Here is a 24,761-nt window from a genome sequence, read left to right on the forward strand (position 1 = left end):
TTTTTTTTGCGGGAATGAAGGTGATTTTTCTTGTAGATCTGCAGTTTCTATGCCCCTCTCCTTTGTAGTGTGTATAGGTTTTTTTAGGACCACGAGTAACAAAGTGTGTGCATAATTTCTGATCACAAGACCACGAGTAATAAAGTGTGTGCAAAATTTCTGATCACAAGAGAAGAATGAGGAAGCGGCGGCAGCCAGTTTTGCTGTGGCGGACTCTTGGTGAGCTGCCGCCGGTGTCTTGACGCTCCAAGTTGTCCCTACGTTATTTTATTGTAAGGCATAGTGATCAGAACTCAGAAGGGATTGTGACTGTTGTTCTTGGACATGCTATTGCAGAACAACATCTAGGACCACGAGTAACAAAGTGTGTACACAACTTCTGGTCCAATTTCCATCTGAGAGAGTCATCTTGGCTAGAGCCTCCAAAATTCAGTTGCTTATATCAAGAACCTCAAGTACCTGTAAGATTTATTTCCCCGGTTCTTGATTGCTAATTAAGCCATCTTGTTGCATACAAGAGTTTATATTATTTCTTGTTATCTTGCTCCTACGCACAGGAAGTTGAACAGCAAGAGCACCTATAATATTATATTAGAGTTACACCATCAGATGCCCATGCTTGCTATTACGTATGTTTGTCAGTCCTTTTTGCTTTCCCTCTAGTTGCAGCATCAAGTCTGGAGATAATTAAACACATGTGTCATGAGGGGAAATAGGTTAATGTTTCGCATGTTTGACCTGACCTAAATACTGAGATCATGATCACTATTTATATAAGGGGAATATATGCATCCACCATATCACCGAACATGTCTTGTGATAATCCACTCTATATGGCTTTACAATGGTGTCTATGTCAAAAAAAAAAAAAAAAAAACTGGTGGGTGTCCTCTTACTAAACAAAACGCATTTCTAAACAAAGATGTATTATGGGTTGTTTTGCCGACATAACATTCGAGACTCCAGAGTATGTACCTTAATTTTTTACCTTATTAAGTTCATGAAATTTCCATATATGCATGTGTTACTATTATAATTATTCCCACGAGCACATTCATCCATTTTTTGTCAGATTTAATACAAGTGCTCTGGTCTGGTTCTGGTCTGTTGGTTTGGAGGATTCTTGGAGGCTTGTTATCCCTAATTGTGCATGAAACATGTTGGGGACAAATGTACATGCCAACTTTTTGGGTACTAGGGAGTAGCAGCCAAATAATTATTAGGAAGTGGCATATACAAAGAAAATGCACACAGTTCTCCCTTACAAAGTTATTTGCAGGGAATGGGTGCGAGCAGCTCACGCAATAGATTTCTTACAAAGAAGGTGTTGTTCAATTAAGGTATCTGCCCGGTAAAAATTCACATCCTACACATCTATTCGATCTCTTTGTGGATATATGTATACAGTATCTTTTGGAAAATCCAAATTGCTAAATACTACCTCTGTACGCTTTTATAAAATGGTTTAGATCACTAAATTAGTGATCTATAACGTCTTATAAAAGTTTACGAAGGGAGTACTTGTCTTTTGATGAAATAATACAGGATGCCCTCGTATCCCGAGAAGACGTTAGATCATCAAAACTAGATCACACTACGACCTTAGTCACTTTATTGGACATATATGGCTCATGCAAATGCACTTGTATGCGAACAACTATATATTAGTTCATATAAATTTTACTTTCATGCTTTGTACCACCCTTTAATTTAGAAATATCACTATCATTCTATTGTCAAAATAGACGGGCGCGGCAACGCGCGCCGTCATGGTCTAGTATTAGTTTACGGAGGGAGTACTACAAGCTAAAGCCATGGCTGCCGTGTTAGGGCAACTCTAACCGATCACTTTATAACCGGTTAAAGGAGTAAAAAACTTATTTTATTTCTTTAGCTGGCACCTAACTGATCCCTTATCCGCTGTAAGAAAGTATAATTTTACTCATCTCCCTAATCCTCTCCCTAAATTTACTTCGTCAATTGGCGGTTGAGTAAAAGCCAAGCTGCTCCCTCGCGTCGGCCCCCGCACCTGCACTTTCGTCGGCGCGACCCCCCGCCGGCCCCGCCGCTGCCTCGTTGCCTCCCCTGCCCTCCACTGCCCTTATGCCCAGCATCCATCCCTTTCGGGCCCCATCCCCGTCCCCGTCGCCGAAATTAGGTGGACCGCCGCTGTCGTCGCCATTGTTGTTAATTCGTCGGATTGCTTCTTTTCTTCTTCTTTTTCTGTCGGTCACCGCATCTCACATTGATTGCACGCCGTTGTAGATCATTGCCTCTCGTTGCTGCCGGCATGTTTGGTCAGAACGACACCGGCCGCCGGTGCACCATCCGCATCGCAAGTGTTTGACGAATTGGCTAGCTGAGTTTTTTGATCGTTTCTTTGTGAACCGAACCGTTTGGATTGAACCAAGCCATTTGAATTGTAGATGAAAAGGTTGAGGGAGATGGCTTTGGAGGACTCATCATCATCCGAAGAGGAAGAAGACGACGATGATTGTGACACCGTTTTAGGCATGATTTTCAATGATGATGTTCCGCACCCCGAGAAGAGGATCACAATTTGGCCGCATGCACATCAACCGTGATAGAGTGGAGGGTCATGCGAATATCATGAGAGACTACTTTGCCACAAAGCCAACCTATCCGGAGAAGTACTTTCACCGGCGCTTTCGGATGCACACAAGTCTTTTCGAAGATTCACTAAAGCAGATATCGCTGTCTTTGGCCCGAAGTACTTGAGAGCACCAACCGAGGAAGACACCCAGAGGCTGATGATTGAGAGTGAAGTAAGAGGATGGCCAGGGATGCTTGGATCACTTGACTATATGCACTGGACATGGAAGAATTGTCCTGCAGGGTGGAAGGGTCAGTACAAAGGCCACTGCAACGATCAAACGGTCATTCTTGAGGCAGTTGCATCGAAGGATCTTTGGATACGGCATTCATTCTTTGGTTCGCCTGACTCTCACAATGACTTGAATGTGTTGTCGAGATCACCTTTGTTTTCTAGCCTTATTAAAGCTGAAGCTCCTACTTGTGACTACTCGGTTAAAGGGCACAACTACTCGATGGGTTACTACCTCGCGGATGGCATCTATCCACCATGGGCCACCTTGGTCAAAACAATTCCGCTTCCAAAAGGTAACAAAACATTCACTTTGCCCAATGTCAAGAAGCTGCTAGGAAAGATGTTGAGAGAGCCTTCGGTGTGCTTCTGAAGCACTTTGCAATTGTTCGTGGCCCTGCTGAATACTGGAACTCCAAGGTTCTATGGCGGATCATGTCTTGTTGCATCATATTGCATAACATGATCATTAAAGACGAGAGAGATATGGCCGGGAACTTTCGGTACATCACCAACGGGACTCCGGTTGAGCCAGAGTATGATATTAACAGAATCTTGGCACTCCTTGAGGAGCATTGCAAGATCGAGAACCGTCAAGTTCGTTCTCAGCTCCAACAAGATCTAGTTGAGCATCACTGGCAGCGTCTTAGCGAGTCCCAGTTGTTCTATCACATGCTACTTTGCTACATTTGAACTATTCGGCGCGTTTAAATCTAAATAATTCGGACTGTAAACTTTGGATTCAGCTTGTAAACCATATTGATGATTTTTGTGTGAACATTCATATTTATGTTTAGTTTCTATATGTGTGATAATATGTAGTTGCAGTTTGCGCTAGAATTGTAAAATTTAGAAAACCAAAAATTTAACGAATTCGTTATATGTGCTTCACTAAGTTTTTACTTCACTGGATACTCCACCTTTTCTTTTTAGGGATCGGTTACAGTTGCCCTTAGCTGCTTGTGCTACGTCGCTGCACGGCGACAGGTCTGGGACGGCATTTGGACCAAGAAAGAGATTGCACGCAAACTTGGCAGCCTTTTGGCGCGGCTGGGAAACGGAGTCGCCATTGGCTGGGCATTTGCCTCCTCGACCGGGGGAGGCCACGGCCTCGACAGGCCACGCGTCTGCCTTCATCTGGCGTAGCGCCGGTGACGAGCGCAAACTCCCTCTTGATCCATATGAACTCTCTGTTGCCCCTCGATCACACACGTCGGTCAGAGTCAGACACGACACTAGCCTAGTAGTGGCGCGCGAAGACGAGAAGGGAACCAAATCATTGCTGCCCTGCGGCTGCGGCCGGGTATGGGGCTAACTAAAGACAAGGAGGCGTGCAGCAGGGCACACAACCACGGACACTTGCAATGAGAGATATCTCGTCGTGTGGACATAATGCCTACACGCGCGCGCGATCGAAATAAGAATGTGATACAGTGCGACGGCGGATCCACATACTGAGGCCAAAACGGTAGCAGACGTGAGACGTGGACATATCATGCAGAGCAGTTCATCGTCGTCGTCATCATCATCATCTGCTGCTGCTGCTGCTTCATCATCGTCTTCTTCTTCAGAGAGAGAATAATCCCCGCAAGAAGAAGAAAAATCCCTAGATAGTTTAATCCGGCCATTGTATCAAGTCGCCCGAACGGCACTACCTGAGCTGTCAAAACAAATGGGTTGGCACAAGAGGAAGAGCTACACAACAGGGGGGTTCAGTTCAGCTCAGTGCACTGAACCTGAGGCGAGCGCGAATGGTGGGATCCATCACCCATGGCATGGCAATCGAAACAAGGTAACGTAGGTATCAGTATCACAAGCGACACGGCCCACCAAAGCAAACCCATGGACACGATATCTTGTCCTTTGCCGCGCTTTATGTGCTCATCGCTGTAGCACGGTTGCTGCTAAGGCGGCGACGTCTTTGTCACCCGCACATCGATGCGGATGTTTGTCACGGGATCTACAGTTTTACAGCGATGGAAAACTGAAGCTGCCCTGTTCTGGGGTCCAGGTGAAACTGAACCTCGCAATTTCCATGCTTAATTACTAACTAAGGTGCGGTCCTTGGCACAAATTATTGTGCTCGTCATGCAGGGTTAATGAAAGCTTGCTTGACTTTGTGTGAACCCACTTGTGTGTGTGGGAACCTTAAAACGCAATGGAACTGGACATGCGGTCTCTGTCACTGACACTCCCATGGCGATGCATGATGAATAATTCCAAGGACCATCCATGTACATGATTCCATGACAGCACATCCAAGTATCCAATCCAAGTTGGCCAATTTGCACCCCGGATATCTCGACCGGTGGCCGAAGCAAATCTTGGCGAAATGATCGGCGATGAAGCAGACCCGGCCTGGGGCCTGCATTCTCCCCAAAATTATTGCTACTTGCAAAGAAGCTGCATCGCGAAGCATGTACGATGAAAAGGATGCGCTAACAGTTATATATGCAAGCTGATGCCGACTTTTTCCCTAGGAAAATCAAACTTTCGAAGACGGTGATGCAAGCTAATTGTTGGTTGAAGGACTGCTAGTAATATGATAAATAAAGCAAAACCAGGGACCAAATCCAGTGTGCAACCGATCATCTTTATATCCAGTTTTTCAGGTCACATTCGTCCCAGATACAGTCAGCTGCAGTGCTACTAGTAGTATTTAATCTTCAGCGTCAGTCAAGTGCGGCACAAAACAAAGCCAAATTCAGCTAATTGCTTTGGCCACCTACCAATCAAAACCTAATGCTGGAGCATGGCACTAATCGTTCTCAACAAACAGCTGAGTTAAGACAGAATCATTTAAAATGTGAAGTTGTTGATCTGGTCATAGATCTCTCTGGATTTCAGATGCCGCACGGAAAGCGAAAGCAAAGCACTCAGCAAAACGCCAATGTAAATACTTAACAATATATAAGCACAACCATGTACTTACTCAACACGCACATTACATCAGGCATATGACCAAGGTATTTATTTATTAAACTCCAGTCTCCAACATGCACCCAATCATAGAGGCGATGTACAACAACAAAATACTTATAAACATGACATACGGTTCCACTGCTAGCAGCATACAGTCTTCAGCATAACTAGGTTTTGATCCGGCTACGAAACATAGCAGATGCAATCAATCCTTCATCTTGGCCACATGCACCACCAGTTCTTCGTCTTGGCCACATGCAAGGGACCTGGCAAATGGCAATAAACCCAAAGTTAAGACCATTTAAGAACAACAGTTGTATTTTCTACTCGATACTGCATTTAGGTCCCTGGAGTATTTTGCACAAAGAAAAGCATGCAAGAGAATGCAGTACGGATGGCTTACATTTGTGCTATCCGCAGACCACACAGACAAGAACCCTCAGTAACCACCAGCCGCCATGAAGAGCTCATCGAGGCTCCAGAGATCCCCACTGCTTGCCCCGTCCTGCATCGCACCATTCAGCAGAAGGCTGTCCATTGATCCGTCCGAGCTGCTCTCAACATAAGGCAACGAGTACTTCATCTCATGGTCAAAAGCAGGGATGTCTTGTGCAACATTTCCCTGAGGCAGCACGGCCACGCCAAAGTTGTTCCTCATTCTCTTTGGAGCTCCACCTTGCAGGTAAGCGGGCTCGCCGTATGCCGGCATGGCAGCAGCATTCGGGACGAAGACGGACGTGTAGTCCGGGGTCATGACCTCATCGTCCCACCCAAAGTCAGTAGAGCCAAATGAGTTGCTACTCTGGTCAGAGAGCATGTTCATCCCGAATGTCTCAGTGGGCACAAGAGGTTTCACCGGAAGAAGGGAATCCACACTTTCAGCTGGCTTCGCAGGAACTTTCTTGTCATTGAAGGCGAACATCGCGAACAAATCATTGTCTCCTCTGCTCAGATGATTGAAAGGCTCATCCTCGCAGGCCTTCGGAGGTGGAGCCAGCTTTGCTGATTTAGCGGCAGTTGGCTTCAGAGTAGACTTCTGAACAGTTGGAGCATCCTCAGGAAAATTGACCTTGGCCTTCTTGCCACGAATCTTGCGGGCTTCAGCATCATATGCCCTTGCTGCCTCCTCAGCAGTGTCGTATGTCCCGAGCCAAACCCGGACACCCTTGCTAGGGTCACGGATTTCAGCTGCCCATTTCCCCCAGGGACGCTGGCGGATCCCTCTGTACTGATTCTTCCGAACGCGCTTTACTTGTTTGGCAGCAGGTCCATCATGTTGAACAGCATCTACAATAAAGTTTTTATACTTAGTAATACATCCCAACAAGATAACTTGAATAGGAAACTGGTGGTACAACAATCCCATTAGCAATTGACTTGCCAAATAAATTCATTAAGAATTTTACAGTACCCTGATATCTGCTTATTTCTAACAAGTGATCACCCATACTAACAGAATATCTTTTACTCTAGTTGTGCAAGAAATGAATTCATATGTTTGATCTGAATCTGAAATTCTCCCTTATGTCTCATATACACACAGAAAAACAACACGTACTACAGATGACAATTGGTGAACAGCTAACCATCCAGGTTTTTAGCATAAATGCTTTCCAGTTGCACAATTCAACTCTAGGAATATGGAAAGTTAAATTGGACAATATTAACCGGTAATGAAATGGGTGAGACCATAATTGTGTTTCCTTCTGACAGAGTATGAGCATACTGTCTCTAAAAAAGTATGAGCATACTGTAGAAACATATTTCTTGTACATACATCAATTAACCTTGGGAACAACATGCCTATGGCGGACATATATAAGTAATAACAGAAAAGATGTTACTAGGAACAACATCATTGGGTTTATAGAACTAATTGGTTGATCTAGGAACTACGGTTAGCAAAAGAAAAGATATAGTAATTTCTCATGGCTATCATGTTTGAAGTTACATCCAGCAATATGATATCTATGATGTATGATTTTTTTTGCGGGATATAAAAAATAACATGCCGTTAAGAATATGTTTTCATTTATATCAGAATTAGGCTAGTGTGCTTCCTGGCGGGGGGGGGGGGGGGGGGGGGGGGTGGTGGGGTGGTGTTAAGTTGATATAATTTGAGGTCACAAGATTCTTTTATTTCAATGGATCAAAGAAACTTAAATAAGGTACAAAATTATTATTTTCAAGATCCCTAGAAGGGCAATAGGGCATAACATCTACTCCCTCCGTTCCTAAATATTTGTCTTTTAGAGATTTCAAATGGACTACCACATTCGGATGTATATAGACATGTTTTAGAGTGTAGATTCACTCATTTTGCTCCGTATGTAGTCACTTGTTAAAATCTCTAGAAAGACAAATATTTAGGAAGGGAGGGAGTAAATCTCAAGATGGCAATACATCAATCAGAACCTAACAAGAAAATGTAAAAATGAAGACAGTATTCTTTTTACCATAGATAGACATCTTACGAGAGCATCACCAGAGATAGGTTAATCCTAATAAAATCATAATACAAGGCTGAAGGTTACGAAACCAAACCCCATGATTAGTTATGGAGCCCCACAAATGCACTCAACAACCACAAAAACTCAACTACCTTCGAAGCTCATTAATCCCCTGCCTTACTATCCTAAAACAATTTAGGGTTTCTCGCAAAAATAAAACAATTCAGTGTTGAAAATAAATAGCAGGTTCTAAGAGAGAGTTTGTCTACCAAAATCCCCACTGACTAGGATATCACGCACTAGAATTAGCCAGATTTGGAGAAATAGTTAAGCGAAATTTACCCCTCACACCAAAGATTAAATCTAGTACTACTAAGCCCTGCCATCGGAAGTCGATTCGTTGGGCAGAGACTTGGTAGAACATCGTCTCTCCTCAACGGCGACGCAAGGCAGGCGGGGGCATCTTTTGCTCTCGTAATAATAAATAAAGTAAAGAAGAAGAGGAGGAAGGCAAGTTGAATGTGCCCCTCGTGTCTCACCTAGGCGGGCAGGGGCCGGGGGCGCGACCTCGGCCGCGGCGGCGAAGGCGAAACCCGCCGAGGCCGGCGGCGGTGGAACCTCCTCGACCACGGCGTCGTCGTCGCTGGAGTCCCGCTCGAAGTCGCGGAAGTCGGCCTCGAAGTCCTCCTCCTCGGCCGCCTTTTTCCGCAGGCCCGGCCACAGCGAGTCGGCCGTCACGCTGCGCTGCTGCTGCTTCTTCTTGGCTGCCGCCGCCTTGGCCGCCGCGGCGGCCGCCGACGGCGGGATGAAGCCCGCGAGGATGGCTCCGCCGCACATCGCGAGGCCGGATCAAGGCGAGGGTCTGGGCTTTGGATCGGCGCGGGGAGCGGAGCGGAGGGGAGAGCACGGGCGGCACAGTGAAGGAGTTGCGGGCGGAGTGGGGGAGGGAGGGAGGGAGGAGGGTGGTGAGATGGTACTAGTAGCTGGCGGACGGTGCTCCCTACTTATAACAGCCGTGTCAGCTGACGCGCTACCCGACAGCGACAATCGAAGCGGCTGGATCCCCTTTTTCACCCCGGGTAAACAATCAGTTGATCATCACCGTGCCTCTCTCTCTCTCTCTCTTTCGCGCCAAAGTGACTGACCGAGTGAGTGCACGTACTACTACTGCTAGTGGTAGCAGTATGTTCATGTGTGTAGTACTCGCGACTGGGCTGCGTGCGTGGTTGTGACACGGCAGAGTACGTACGTGCCTCCGAGTGAGTGATGATAAATAGTGCCACGAGGACCCAGCCCTACAATGTACAGTACAGTTTGTGGTTGGGGTCCGTTCCGGGAACGGGCTAGTGTCACGTATGATGAGTGAGGTCCGGCTGGAAATGAAGCTGTGTTTGGGCGATCCTCGTCCTAGCGCGTGCAAATGCGCTTTAGAGGGCCGTCAAAGCTGCTTTTGGAGCGAACCGGGCATGTGACCGAGCGAGGCTCCTGCTGCTCCTTGTGTTTTTTGTTGGGTGTGCCGAACGCGATGTGCTGCGCTGCGTCCGTCCATGGCGTCGATCCATAGCGTCACGCCTTCTTTCCGTTTTTTTGTCTCGAGGAAACGAGGGGACAAGCGAAAAAGCGCTTGCGTTACGAGCTTTTTTTGGGCGCGATAAGAAACGCGAGAGCGTGTGAGGTGTCACAAAGGTGTCTCTGTAGTGTACCGCGGCAACCTGTGGGCAGGCTCAAGGGTGGTTTTGCGGCACATAGTACGTCGTCGCTCCGGCTATCCGGCAGCTCTGACGCATTTAAATCGGCGTTCCGGCCGCCCTGCGTCCAACTGTGCACCATGTCGGCTATATTTAGTGTCTCGGCTTTTAGCCCGTATTTTTTTTCATCTGTAGTGTGCGTCACGATTCATGATACGCATTTGTTGTAAAATATCTCCGTGCAGTCAGGCCTCATCTGACTGAGCAAGCGATATGGACTTCGCCGCTCAGCCCACACCACGGGTCAAACGAAGATCTGCGCCGGAACTTAGCCACCCACGGCAAGAACAACATAGCTTCGGCTCTGGCGGAGAGCTGTGAAGAACTATTCAAGGCCAGCGCCATGAAAGACCACCGAACAGACCACTTGCCGTTGTTCATCGTCGCAACCGCAACTCCGTCATCGGGTCTTCGACTTCACAACATCAAACAAACCAAGGCAATCCCACATAATATACGCCTTCGACTACCAAAACCATTGTCGTGTCTACGCCAACACCCAACCTCGTCATGTTGTCAGAAAAGCCCCAACGCCAACACCACCACCTTCCATTAACCCCGATTGCCGATGCCCAGCTCCAAACACAAAGACCTTGAGAGGGGATACAACCCGTTGTTCTCATTGCGGCTCGGACGAACCTAGCCGTGATAAGCCCATTTTGCATTACTATTTCTTATTATAATTTATGTTATCAATTATATTTTTACACATTACTTCTCGGTTCTAATGCATCTTTTCTTCAATTTGCACGCAAAATCTCGGAAAAATACCGGACAAGATGAAATTATAAACAAAATGTACCAAAAAAAAAGAAATTTTGTCTGAAGCTCCAAAAATCCAAGAAAAATACCAGAAAATCTTTCGGAAGAGAAGAAGCCAGGATCCCAAAGGTGGGCCAGAGGGGGGCCATAGGGCTCCCAAGTGTCGTGGCCAGGCGGGCCCCTGCCCGCATGGGGGCCCATGTCCACCGCTTGTATTTTTCCTCTGATCTAAAACTACAATAAGGAATTTGCGGGATTTTTCCGCCGTCTCGACGAGATAGAGCACTTTTGACATCCAACGGGTTGATTCTGCCAAAGATTCATCCCTCCGGGAGGGTGAATTTGAAGACATTGTCTTCGCCAACACTTCGATCATCATTGGATCATCATCTCCATCAACATCTTCATCAGCACTGTCATCTCCTTCAACTGCCTGAACCCTGACTTTCTGAACTATGAAATTTTTGTCTCAGATACTTTGCAGAGTATAGTTTCTGGAGTTGATTCCTCCCTGTAGTTGATGCTTAGAAGTTCTATTGGTGAACGATTCATTTGTTCAGATTGTTATTCATATATTTAACCATGTGTTGTTATTAGTCAGTGACGTTCTTGAGGACATGGGATAAACATTAATGCTAGTAATCTTGTGAAGTTGAATCGAGTTCAATGTTTTGATATTATGTTGTGGTGTAATTATCTAGTAGTGATGTGTGAACATCGACTGCATATCACTTCACTTTTTAAGGGGTTAAAGGAGATCATTGTGTGATTACTTTGTTCATGGATGGGTGGCTGGAGTGACAGAAATTACAAAACCCTAAGTTTTTGAACTATTGTATGATGGGTTGTTGGAATCCCAAAGTTTATGGTTATGGTTAGATGTTTTCTTAATTATTATCTTGTATTTGTGGATTCTTGTATAGAGGGTATAATCATAGGTGTGTTGTTTGTTCTGTTGGGAATCGTTGCATGGAAAACCAAAAAATTCTACGCACACGCAATGATCTATCCATGGAGATGCATAGCAACGAGGGGGAGAGTGTGTCTACGTACCCTCATAGACCGTAATCGTAAGCATTTCACAACGCGGTTGATGTAGTCGAACTTCTTCTCACGTCAACCGATCAAGTACCGAACGCACGTCATCTCCGTGTTCTGCACACGTTCAGCTTGGTGACGTCGCTCGCCTTGTTGATCCAGCAAGTCGTCGAGGTAGTAGATGAGTTCCGTCAGCACGACGGCGTGGTGATGGTGATGGTGAAGTGATCCTCGCAGGGCTTCGCCTAAGCACTACAAAAATATGACCGGGGGTGTAAACGGTGGAGGGGGCGGCGCACACGGCTAACAATTGATCTGGTGTGTGCTAGGCGCCCCCCCCCCCCACATATATATAGGTGGGAGGGGGAGGCCAGGAGACGCCCCAAGTAGGACCGAGTCCTACTTGGGCTCTTCCCAAGCCGCGCCCCCTCCCCTCACATATATATCGGAGGGGGAAGGAAAGAGGGAGAGGGGGAAGGAAGGGGGAATCCTATTCCCTTTCTTTCCTTTCCTCCTTCCCCTTTCCTTCTCCACCTTGGCCGGCCCATATGGGGGGCGCACCAGCCCCTTTGTGGCTGGTGCGTTTTCCCCCTTGGCCCATAAGGCCCATATCTTTTGCCGGGGGTGCCCGGAACCCCTTCCGGTGATCCGATATGTACCTGGTACCCTCCGGAACACTTTCGGTGTCCGAATACCATCGTCCTATATATATCAAAAATTTACCTCTCAACCATTTCGAGACTCCTTGTCATGTCCGTGATCTCACCCGGGACTCCTAACAACATTCGGTCACCAAATCACATAACTCATATAATACTATATCGTCATCAAACGTTAAGCGTGCGGACCCTATGGGTTCGAGAACTATGTAGACATGACCGAGACACCTCTCCGGTCAATAACCAATAGCGGAACTTCGATGCCCATATTGGCTCCTACATATTCTACGAACATCTTTATCGGTCGAGCCGTTATGACAGCATACGTAATTCCCTTTGTCCATCGGTATGTTACTTGCCCGAGATTCGATCGTCGGCATCTTCATACCTAGTTCAATCTCGTTACCGGCAAGTCTCTTTACTCATTCCGTAATACATCACCTCATGACTAACTCCTTAGTCGTTTGCTTGCAAGCTTATGATGTGTATTACCGAGAGGGCTCGGAGATACCTCTCCGACACTCGGATTGGCAAATCCTAATCTTGATCTATGCCAACTCAACAAACACCTTTAGAGATACCTATAGAGCATCTTTATAATCACCCAGTTATGTTGTGACGTTTGATAGCACACAAGGTATTCCTCCGGTACCCGGGAGTTGCATAATCTCATAGTCGAAGGAATATGTAGTTGACATGAAGAAAGCAATAGCAATAAAACTGAACGATCATAATGCTAAGCTAACGGATGGGTCTTGTTCATCACATCATTCTCCTAATGATGTGATCCCGTTATCAAATGACAACTCATGTCCATGGTTTAGGAAACCTTAACCATCTTTGATCAACGAGCTAGTCTAGTAGAGGCTCAGTAGGGATACATTGTTTGTTTATGTATTCACACATGTATTAAGGTTTCCGATCAATACAATTCTAGCATGAATAATAAACCTTAATCATTAATAAGGAAATATAAAATAACAAATTTATTATTGCCTCTAGGGCATATTTCCTTTCATGTTCAAGTAAGAACAATACATTATCATAGATTCCACCACACAACAAAATATCAAAAGCAATGAGCAGTAACTGAACGAAGCTTGATGAAAGCAACTTGGTGAAACTCCCGCGTGTCCTTGAGAATGACTTGATTCCTATAAGTAAAACCATTGACAATTAAGGATTGGACTCTTGCTGCACCATTGCACTTTTTTTTACAATCTACTTTCTTGCGATTAATCTTGCTTTCAAACAAACCATCAAACTCTCTTTGGAGCTTTACAATTAACTCTTTCTAGTTTCCATCAACCAATTCCTTCTACACCTCGTTGGGTTTGACGCTCTTACTTTCCGAAAAGGCTATGATAGATCCCCTGCACTTGTGAATTATCAAGCTGCCATAGCCCGAGCTCCCTCTCCTCTTCCTTTCTCTAGCTGCCATCAGGCTAAGCTCATGCGGATGACGACGACGATCAGACAACTTCTCGTGCAGTGGCGTGTTGTCTCGGCGGGGGAGCTTGGCGCCTCCAATGCTTGTGCGGCTCCCTGCGTCCTTCGATGAGTGGCCACTCCTTCATCCCTGAATGGCAGCTCTGGTGGCCGCTCAGACGAAGGTGCAGTGCTTACTCTTTAGGGACGGTGTCCTAGTAGATCTGGCTAGCAACCCCCTTCCATGCTCACAGGGAGGCGCTCACCGTTTCCTCTATTGGCTTCCTATCGGTTGATGGTGGCCAGATTTGGTGGCGCCCAGACCGGAATCGTTAAGGTCTCCCACCGGGGTTCCTAGCGAAAAGGGGTAATGATAGCTTTCGCGCGATAGTGGTGTTGCTACTGCATATGTGTGTTTGGACTAGTGGAGGTGGAGGCCGGCTTTGGCCAATGGCGTGCAGGTGAATATTGGGGCCGAGCTTGGGGTGCACAAGGATACCATCCTTGGCCAGATTCAGACTCTCAATTTGGCTGCGGACATGTCTGGCCTAGCCGTTGAGGAGTGGCTTCAGCAGTACACTCTTGAGACCTCCCTTATGGAGATCTACTAGGACGAGGAGATCTTCTGCGAGAGCGAGACGCTAGAACTAGCTTCTGCACAAAGACGCCAACAATGCCTACTTCCATGGCATTGTGAATGGGGGGCATAAGTACTCTATCCCATGTCTTTGGGGGGGAGGGGTCCTCTTAGAGGAGGTTGGGGTTGTATCATCCCGCACATATATACTCCTTATATAAGGAGCTCTTCATGGAGGAACCCCGCTCTAGGGTTGCATTAGCTACGGATTGCTGGTCAGTCAAGACCAGGGTATCAACTGACAAGTATGCGGACCTCAGTCTCCCATTCTTGCTTGAAGAGGTAGGCAGGGCAATTAGGGAGATGAAATAAAATTTGGCTCCTTGTATGGATGGCCTACTGTTCACGTTCTTTGGGACGTTCCGGGAGCATATCCAAACGGTGAGTATGCCAATTTTCCAAGAATTCTACATTGGAACATTGGACATGTCTCGCCTGTATTTTGGTATGCTTACCCTGAACCCCAATCTAGTTGGGGTGACGGATATTCATCACTTTAGGCCAATCAAGGCGATCAATATTCTCCAATGCATCTATGCTAAGGTATGTGCGATGCTTTTCACCCCGGTCGGGGAACGCCTCACACGTATGTACTAGTTCACCTTCTTAATTAAGGGACGGCATATTCATGATCAAAACTTGGGGCTTCATGATATTGTTCATGAGATAAAGGTCCAGTGCTAGAAGAATGTGTGTTCCTTAAGGTGGATTTTCAGAAGGTGTACAATCGTGTGGACTGGTCCTTTCTCCAAGAAATCCTAGACCGTAGGAGGTTTGATGACAGTTGGTGTTGTTGGACCATGATGATGTTCATGGTGGGAGCACCACCATTAATATTAATGGGGAAGATGGGCCATTCTTTAGATCTTCGCGTGGGGTAAGGCAGAAGGATCATATCACTACAAAAAAAAGACACATCTGTGACATTTTGGGCTGAACGATTTTTTTTCTGTGATGCTTATGACACTTCTGTGACGATAATTGTGACAAAACCCAGTATCATCATAGATGTGGTGGGCTTCTACTTCTATGACAAAAAATCATGACAGAAAATGGGCTTTTCGTCCTGGCCGGGCCGGAGACGCAGCTGCATGACATTCTTTGGGCCGTCCATGACGAAAAAAACCATGGTAGAAGCGAGGGCGGGGAAAATATCGGGGAGTTCCCGGTTACGGTGGGTGGTCGGGGGCCGAGCGATGCACGTTTCTCTCGTACGTACGCGCGTGTGTGCGAGGCGTTGGGCTCTAACTGAACCCGAGCGAGGCGTTGGGCTCTAACTGAATCCGAGCGATTGCACTAGCTACGTTACTGAACCCGAGTGATTCCTTCGCTACTGCTGCTAACTGAAGCCGATCGATGCTGCCTCTAGATGAACAGTGAGCGTTGTTGGGGGGGGGGGTTGGATAAACAGTTCCTGGTGGGGGTGGATGAAGAGGACCCCATGGTGTTGCCACTGGATGAACATGACCCCGATCGAGCCGGTTGGGGGGGGGGGCTGGATGAACAGGACCCCGTGGAGGGCTGGATGAACAGGACCCCGTGGAGGGTTGGTTGAACAGTAGCCGGTGGAGGGCTGGTTGAACAGTAGCTGGTGGAGGGCTGGATGAACAGTAGCCCGTGGAGGGGTGGTTGAACAGGACCCCGTGGAGAGCGCTGGTTGAACAGTAGCCGGTGGAGGAGCACGCGGTGGAGGCTAGATGAACAGGAGCCCGTGGATGAACAGTCGCAGGTGGAGGCTAGATGAACAGGAGCCCGTGGATGAACAGTCGCAGGTGGAGGCTGAAGGAGGTCGGCGGTGGATGAACAGTAGCCCGTGGAGGCAGTCGACGGTGGAGATGAACAGTATCCCGTGTAGTCCCGTTTTGCGGTACGCCACACCCCTCCCGATGAACAGGACCCATGTTTCGACCGTAGCGCTCCAACACAAGTCCGTTTCCTCCGTTTTGCGGTACGCCACACCCCCTCCCGATCAACAGGACCCCGTTTCGACCGTAGGGCGGTACACCAGACCCCTCCCGATGAACAGGATCCCATTTCGACCGTGGCCGGTCGAACACAAGGCCGTTTCCTCCGTTCTGCGGTATGCCAGGCCTCGTTTCCATCGCTGTTCCGTCCTAGCCGGTTGGCTCCCGATGAACAACACGCGTTTCGTTGCCTCCAGATGAACACGACGCATTCTGTTGCCTCCCCATGAACACGACGACGACGCAGTTTCTCCCTTTCTACCCAGCCATGTACACGAGCCCTGGTCGTACGTATGCGCGAGTAGGCATTCGAGACACCGCCCGTATGTACGTACGTGGCCGTATTTACTTTCTTGCACCCTGGCTGTTGTACGTACGTGTACATGCTATGTGCGCCCTGCTACCTCTTGAGCATGCGTTAGTTTTTCCCTTGAAGAGAAAAGGGTGATGCAGCAAAGTAGCGTAAGTATTTCCCTCAGTTTTTGAGAACCAAGGTATCAATCCAGTAGGAGGCCACACTCAAGTCCCTTGCACCTACACAAACAAATAAGAACCTTGCAACCAACGCGATAAAGGGGTTGTCAGTCCCTTCACGGCCACTTGCAAAAGTGAGATCTGATAGAGATGATAAGATAATATTTTTGGTATTTTTATTATAATGAGTGAAAGTAAAGATTGCAAAATAAACAAAGATAAAAATAGCTAGCTGACGGGAGATTAATATGATGGAGAATAGACCCAGGGGCCATAGGTTTCACTAGTGGCTTCTCTCAAGAGCATAAGTATTACGGTGGGTAAACGAATTACTGTCGAGCAATTGATAGAATTGAGCATAGTTATGAGAATATCTAGGTATGATCATGTATATAGGCATCACGTGCGTGACAAGTAGGCCGACTCCTGCCTGCATCTACTACTATTACTCCACACATCGACCGCTATCCAGCATGCATCTAGAGTATTAAGTTCATAAGAACAGAGTAACGCTTTAAGCAAGATGACATGATGTAGAGGGATAAACTCATGCAATATGATATAAACCCCATATTTTTATCCTCGATGGCAACAATACAATATGTGTCGTTTCCCCTACTATCACTGGGATCGAGCACCGCAAGATTGAACCCAAAGCTAAACACTTCTCCCATTGCAAGAAAGATCAATCTAGTAGGCCAAACCAAACTGATAATTCGAAGAGACTTGCAAAGATAACCAATCATACATAAAAGAATTCAGAGGAGATTCAAATATTGTTCATAGATAATCTTGATCATAAACTCACAATTCATCGGATCTCGACAAACACACCGCAAAAGAAGAGTTACATCGAATAGATCTCCAAGAGAATCGAGGAGAACTTTGTATTGAGATCCAAAGAGAGAGAAGAAGCCATCTAGCTAATAACTATGGACCCGAAGGTCTATGGTAAACTGCTCACACATCATCGGAGAGGCTATGGTGTTGATGTAGAAGCCCTCCGTGATCAATGCCCCCTCCGGCGGAGCGCGGGAAAAGGCCCCAAGATGGGATCTCACGGGTACAGAAAGTTGCGGCGGTGGAAATAGGGTTTTGGCTCTGTATATGCTGTTTCTAGGGTATATGAGTATATATAGGCGAAAGAGGTCAGTCAGGAGAGCTACGAGAGGCCCATGAGGGTGGGGGCGTGCCCAGGGGGGCAGGCGCGCCTCCCTGCCTCGTGGCCTCCTCGTTGATTGCTTGACGTCCACTCTAAGTCCTCTGGATCACGTTTGTTCCGAAAATCACGTTCCCGAAGGTTTCATTCCATTTCGACTCCGTTTGATATCATTTTCCTTCGAAACACTGAAATAGGCAAAAAACAACAATTTGGGCAGGGCCTCCGGTTAATAGGTTAGTCCCAAAAATAATATAAAAGTGTATAATAAAGCCCATTGAACATCCAAAACAGAATATATAATAGCATGGAACAATCAAAAATTATAGATACGTTGGAGACGTATCACGCGCCTCTACTACGACACGTGCGCGCCTCTACATCGACCAGTATGTACGTACACGTTCAGGACCAGAATGACAATGCTACGTATGCTTCGACCAGGTGGGTCCCGACTGTTAGGCACTTCCTTGCGTGCGAAGATGTAACTGGTGGGTCCCAGCAGTCAGGGGGAAACATTTGTTTTTGTGAAATATGGTGGCCCGTCCGGTGGGTCCCTGCTGTCAGGTGGAGGAATCATTATTTTGCGCGTAATAAGGAGGCACTTCCTTGCTGCGGCCGTGGACCCACCTGTCAGGCTCTCCATGTACAGTACTCTTCCGATGGAAGTCGTTCATTGACCACATTGACCACGCTGTGCCGAGAGCACCAAGGCGGTGGACGACGGCGAGGCCTAGGAAGGGGACGAGGCGGAGCCGGGGAAGACGCGACAGTGGATGCCAACGCGGAGAGGAGTACGAGGGTTCATTGGTTCAGCTGCGGTGTGAGGCTGCCGTCGCCGCAGGGCCTGGCCAGCGGTGGGAGTACTAGGGGGCGGTGAGGCCTCCGCGGCAGTACAGCCGGCCACAGGACGCAGGAGCAGGCGGCACGACCGGCGCTGCTTTGGGCGGCTGGAGCAAGAAGACCAGAGGTTGAAGAAGCACTACGGCCGTTGGATGGACATCGTACGGTCACTGGAGCTAGAATCGTTCATATTGACTAAGTTGACAAAGCCCTCTGTCCCCGTCAACTTAGTTGGCCCACATGTCAGCCTCCCACTATGTTGGGTCCCAGCTAGTAGGGGAGTATTCATTTTTTTGTGCGTAATAAGGAGGCACTTCCTTGCGTGTGAAGATATAGCTGGTGGGTCCGACCTGTCCGCCGGGGAAACGTTTTTTTCGTGAAATACAGAGGCCCTTCCGGTGGGTCCCAGATGTCAGGTGAAGGAATCATTATTTTGTGTGTAATAAGGAGGCATTTCCTAGTGTGCGGCCGTGGACCCAGCTGTCAGCCTCTCATGTACAGTCCACGTCCGATGGATGTCGTTCGTTGACCACATTGACCACGGCGCGCCGAGAGCACCAGGGCGATGGACGACGACGATGCCTAGGAAGGGAACGACAGAGCCGGGGAAGACTCGGCAGTGGTTGCCCACGTGGTGGGGAGTACGAGGGTTTACTGGTCCGGCTGCCGTTGCCGGAAAATAACAGGAGGTGTGGGTGAGTAGAGGAATGGCCTGGCCAGCAATGGAGTAGGGTGGGGCGGTGCGGCCTGTGCGGCAGCACAGCCGGCCACGGGAGGCAGGAGCAGGCAGTCCCACCGGCGCTGGTTTGGGCGGCTGGAGCAAGAAGATCAGATATTGAAGAAGCAGCACGGCCGTTGGATTAACATCCTACGGTCACTGCTGCTAGAATCGTTTGTGGACTAAGTTGACAAAGCCTTTCGTACACGTCAACCTAGTAGACCCACAAGTCTGCCTTCAAATCTGTCCCAAACAACATACAGCCCGAAATTTCTAGCCAGATTCAAATTAATTTAAAAACTAAACATACCTTAATTTAAATCCAATGAAATTTTACCCGCACAAAAACAATGAAATTTAAAATATCAAAATCCGAAAGAAAAAAGTATTTTGGAACTAATTGCCTGTTTGCTGTATTTTTTCATTTTACAGCCCATTTAATATTACTTATAACCCATTTCTTATTACTTATAGCCCATTTTCTGGGCAAAATGCATCCCTCTTCGTCTTGAAAGATTTCTGGCCCAGCAGGGCATAGAAAAACAAGTAGGCCTACGTTGGTTATTCTGCAAAAAACAAAATAGCTGGGCTAGCCATTTTCAGAAAGGAAAAAAACAAACTGGGCTGGTCATGTGCTAGACGGGCCACAGCTCCCGAACAACCCAGTTGATACCCTTCTCCGTCCTGAAAAAACAAAATTACTGCGCGCCCTGCTGGGTCCCTACTGTCATCCTCCCCATGTACAGTCATCTCCTTATTCCTCTCGGTTGCTGACCATGTTGACAACACCGGAGGGCAGCGCCGCGGCGAGCGAACCAAGGCAGAGGACGATGGTGAGGCCTCGGACGGGAACAAACAAGAGCCGGGGAAGATGCGCAGAGTTTTAGGGTGCGATGTGGCAGCACAACTAGCCATGGGAGGCGGGAGCAGGTGGTCCCGCCGGCGCTGGTTTGGCTTTGGCGGCTGGAGGAAGAAGAGACTGAAGAAACACGACAGACGTTGAATGTCAATCCAATGGTCAAGGTTGGCACAATCGTTTGTTGACTAAGCTGACACCAAGTAGCACACTTTTTATATATAGGAAGAAAAGAAAAACTAGGCTCGTTCGCCTGATAACATTCCCGAAACTGCGACCGTTCGATCTTGCGTCGCAACTAAAACTGCGAGGAAAATGCGTTCGTCTGCCATCCTCCTCCCAGGGAACGTTCGCCACATAAGTGACTAGCACTCTTGGTTTTCAACCGAGAGGTATTGGGTTCGAGTCCCAGGAACTCTCAATTTTGTCCTCCTTCCTTCCTTGCAAAAAAAGAAAGAAAATCAAAGACTTGAGAAGGCGTACAGAACAAGCTAGTGTACCAGTAAAGAGACGTTGCTGAGTTTTAGAAAAAAGAGAGACGTGCTCCTGTAGCTGGTTCGAATCCAAGCCTAGACTATGACTATATATGGTGCTATGCTACTCTGCAAGTAATGAAACTGACATATCCAACGTTCGTTTCTCCTCTTCTCTACTTACTCTGCCTAGCATCAGAAGCTCTGGCCGCAGCAACCATGTCCGCTGGCTGCTCATCCACCTGCTCTTCAGCAGGCAACAACCAGATATGCGCCAAGTCGCCACCCGTACCATCGCATGTGGGTCTCATCACACCCCTGCCGGCACACGCACCGCAGCCGGTTGCTCATCGCAACCCGCTGCCGTTGGTGTGGTGCCACTACTGCAAATCACACAGAGTCATCCGTTGCGTCTCAACCACAATCCTCAACCTTGGCCGAGTCTTCTACAAATGCCCGAATCATGGGGTAATAATATGTTTAAGTGTTTTTCTGCTGCTTTCAATTGCTGATTTTTTTAATAGTTTGGTTGATGATCTTCCAATTTAATTCGTGCAGAAAAGGGAAGATTCGTGTGATTTGTATTTCTGGGAAGTTGCTGGTGTGGGGGAACGCAACTACGCTGATTATTTGGTTAGCCGAGGAATCCCAATACCAACAGGTTGGGGTGTTGGACAAGTAACTGAAGGAATGACAGAAGAGGAAGATGCAGAGCAGAAGGTTAAAGATGTAGTTCCTCTGATCATGGCCAGGCAACATTTGCTGAACGGCCTTGACAGCAATGAGGAGATGAAAGAGCTTGTGAAGATAATGGGCAAGATCGATGTGCTCTGTAGGATGATTGTGTCTTTATTTGAAGTGTATGTAGCACTCGTGATGTATTCAGTGGCTATGACATGAGCACTTTGCTGAAACTAGTAATGAATGAAACCTGTGTAGCAGGCTGGGCGTAGTGTTGAGAACATCTAATGATTTCTGTTAACAGAAATCGGGGGGTATCCCCTTTTGCTCATAAATAAATAAATAAATAGCATAGGCCCTTTTGGTAATAAATAAATAAATTAGCAGAGGCCCTGTCGGGTCAGCTTTGTTCCCATTCGAAGACGTCGAGCAAATTGCAGTCCAACAACAAACTATGTCATCAAATTCAAGTTTCACAGCCAAATATGAGTACAACTAAACAATAATGTCATCATGTTTTAGTCGTTATACAATCACCAAACACAAATGAACATACATAACAAGTGATGTTCTCATAGCAAAATACTAAACAACACGTTCATCAGGTTTCAGTTGTCATAGCAAACACAATTTCACATAGTAGATAAAAAATGTCTTCTAACAGGCAAATACGACAAAAGCAATCTAATCATCATCCATAGCAGTAGCGTCAACATCTTCGCCATGTGTATCAGTCTGAATCGTAATTCCCCAGAGTGTCATCTTCTTCGTCATCCTCAATGTCCTTGAACGTTGGCTTCTTCTTGATCAACTCTTCTATGTCCACATCACGACACGCAATCTTTTCGCCAACGTCATTGACGTGATTGTTCTCAAAGATATTAGGAACATCTGTGGAATCTTGTATATCAGGAGCAGTGTAAGCATCATCTTGTTGTGCAACTTCATTAAACGAATTCCTCTGCTCAAACCTTTGCAATACTCTCCAGTCATCGCTACGTGCAAATGTGTCTTCCAAGAAAAATATCTGTGTTGCTTGATTTGTCAGAATAAAAGGCTCATTGGTCTGGTACGCCACCTTGACATTGATGGATTTGAAATAATCATCAGCTCTGGGTTTTGTGATCCTGGAAAACAAGTTATACCAACGACATCACAACAAAACCACACACCGATGATCCTCGAAACTGGAGATATACTGCAACTGAACAATGTCTGTTATGTTAGCATATATTTCAGTTGTCTCTCTGTCATACGTATTCGTGCTCATGATGGCATTGTTTTGTGTCTTCCTGCCTTCGTCGCGTGCAAGGGTGTTATAACGCACATCTCCAACAACGCAAGATTCATAATGTCTTACCCGAGTATCAGGACCCATTGCTAGTGCGTAAAGGGCATCATCAACTGCCTACCCATCCTCCCACATCTTCTTAACCTATGGTTAGAAAATAGACAAGCTGATCATCTTATGTACTCAATATATTAAAAAAACTGACAATGCAATTCAAAAGCTTACATGGCTCTTGAACCATTTCGCAAATCCTACCATCACCAGTTTGTCAATGTTTCTTGGATTTTGTGGCAGTAACTCCTTTTTGTAGATGCTGCACAACATAGTGATCGCGTCAAACATCTAAATATATAAGAATGTGCTGCAAGTTTAGTAGATTACGATGCATAAGCTGCAGTACTTAGAACTTACTTGATATAAGGTAGTATCTCAGGACAGTTATTCAACACATACCAAACCATTTTGTCCAAATCTTTAGGTTTTTCCTCTTGTCGACTCTTGCCTGTAACTCGAACAGAATAATCGAAAACATTGAGCCCGGGATTGTCTTCACCCACCTCTTTGCTAAGCTGATCAGCTGTTTCAATGTATTTTGAGCAGAATGTCAACGCTTCTGAAGCAATGTAGGCCTCTGGAATGGAACCCTCGGGTCTAGCTCTGTTCCTAACATAGCCCTTGAAAGTGCCTAGCTACCTTTCAATAGGGTATATCCAGCCATACCGTACTGGACCTCTAAGTAGTGCCTCATCAGGTAGATGAACAGCCAAATGCACCATCACATCAAAGAAGGCTGGAGGATATATCTTCTCAAGGTCACATAGGATAGTTGGTATCTTGTCTCTAAGACGCTCCAAAGCATCTACCCTGATATTTCTACTGCAGAGTTCCCTGAAGAATTGTCCCAACTCTGCAACTGCTCTGTATAAGTCAGGGCGGCCCAATCCTCTAAGAATAACAAGTAAAACCCTTTGAAGTAGGACGTGGCAGTCATGAGTTTTCAACCCTTGTACCTTGTTTCCATCTGCACTGACTCTCCTTTCAGGGTTGGAAGCAAATCCATGTGGGAATCTCACACGTGACAGGACCTCGTAAAATTCTTTTCTTTTTACCTTGTCCAAGACGTACACAGCTGGTGCCATATCCCGTGGTTTACCTTCATCTTCCACCTGCAAATCCTTTCTGATACCCAGGTGTGTCAAATCAATCCTAGATTTTAAGGTATCTTTCGTCTTGCCTTCAATATTGAGAAGTGTGCCGATAATGCTGTCACATATATTTTTCTCCATGTGCATCACATCAAGATTATGTCGCAGACCCAAATCTTTCCAATACTCAAAGTCCCACAAAGTGGACCTGCGGGTAAACAATAATCTCTCTTCTGCCCCGCCACGCTTCCTTTTCCCGCTACCATTACCAGGATGGTTTCCTGGTGTAATATGCCTGACCTTCTCTAATTCCACTTGCAACTCATCGGCGGTGAGCCTCTTTGGTGCATCGCGGTTTTCATGCTTTGCATTAACACATGTCTTCGATATTTTGTAGGACGCGGCTTGTCCTTGGCAAGGAAACGACGGTGTCCAATGTAACAGATCTTGCTAAGTATTGCGTATGACAACGAATTCTTGTCACAGCGAGCACATGCATTGTAACCATGTGTCGTTCGCCCTGACATAGTGCCCAAAGCCGGATAACCATGGATGCACCAAATTATAACAACACGTAGAAAGAAATCAACTGGTGGGCTGCTATATAGGTCTCGAGTGAGAACACCCCTCCATAGCTGTCGAAGTTCCTCCACAAGAGGCTCCATGAA

The 24,761-nt window shown here is 46.8% G+C and overlaps 1 protein-coding gene across 1 annotated transcript; it reads right to left on the reverse strand.

The window, feature by feature from the left end:
- Window positions 1–5,738: 5,738 nt before the first annotated feature.
- LOC109780763 (ethylene-responsive transcription factor 1) lies at window positions 5,739–9,350 on the reverse strand. The gene is made up of 3 exons (XM_020339344.4): window positions 8,757–9,350; window positions 6,171–7,054; window positions 5,739–6,033 (listed from the first exon to the last, which is right to left on the reverse strand). The coding sequence occupies exons 1-2, from the start codon at window positions 9,052–9,054 to the stop codon at window positions 6,207–6,209; spliced, it is 1,146 nt and encodes a 381-aa protein (XP_020194933.1). The 5' UTR covers window positions 9,055–9,350; the 3' UTR covers window positions 5,739–6,033; window positions 6,171–6,206.
- Between the last annotated feature and the right edge of the window lie 15,411 nt (window positions 9,351–24,761).

Source organism: Aegilops tauschii, chromosome 5 (genome assembly GCF_002575655.3).
Source record: "Aegilops tauschii subsp. strangulata cultivar AL8/78 chromosome 5, Aet v6.0, whole genome shotgun sequence".
NCBI classification, from domain to species: domain Eukaryota; kingdom Viridiplantae; phylum Streptophyta; class Magnoliopsida; order Poales; family Poaceae; genus Aegilops; species Aegilops tauschii.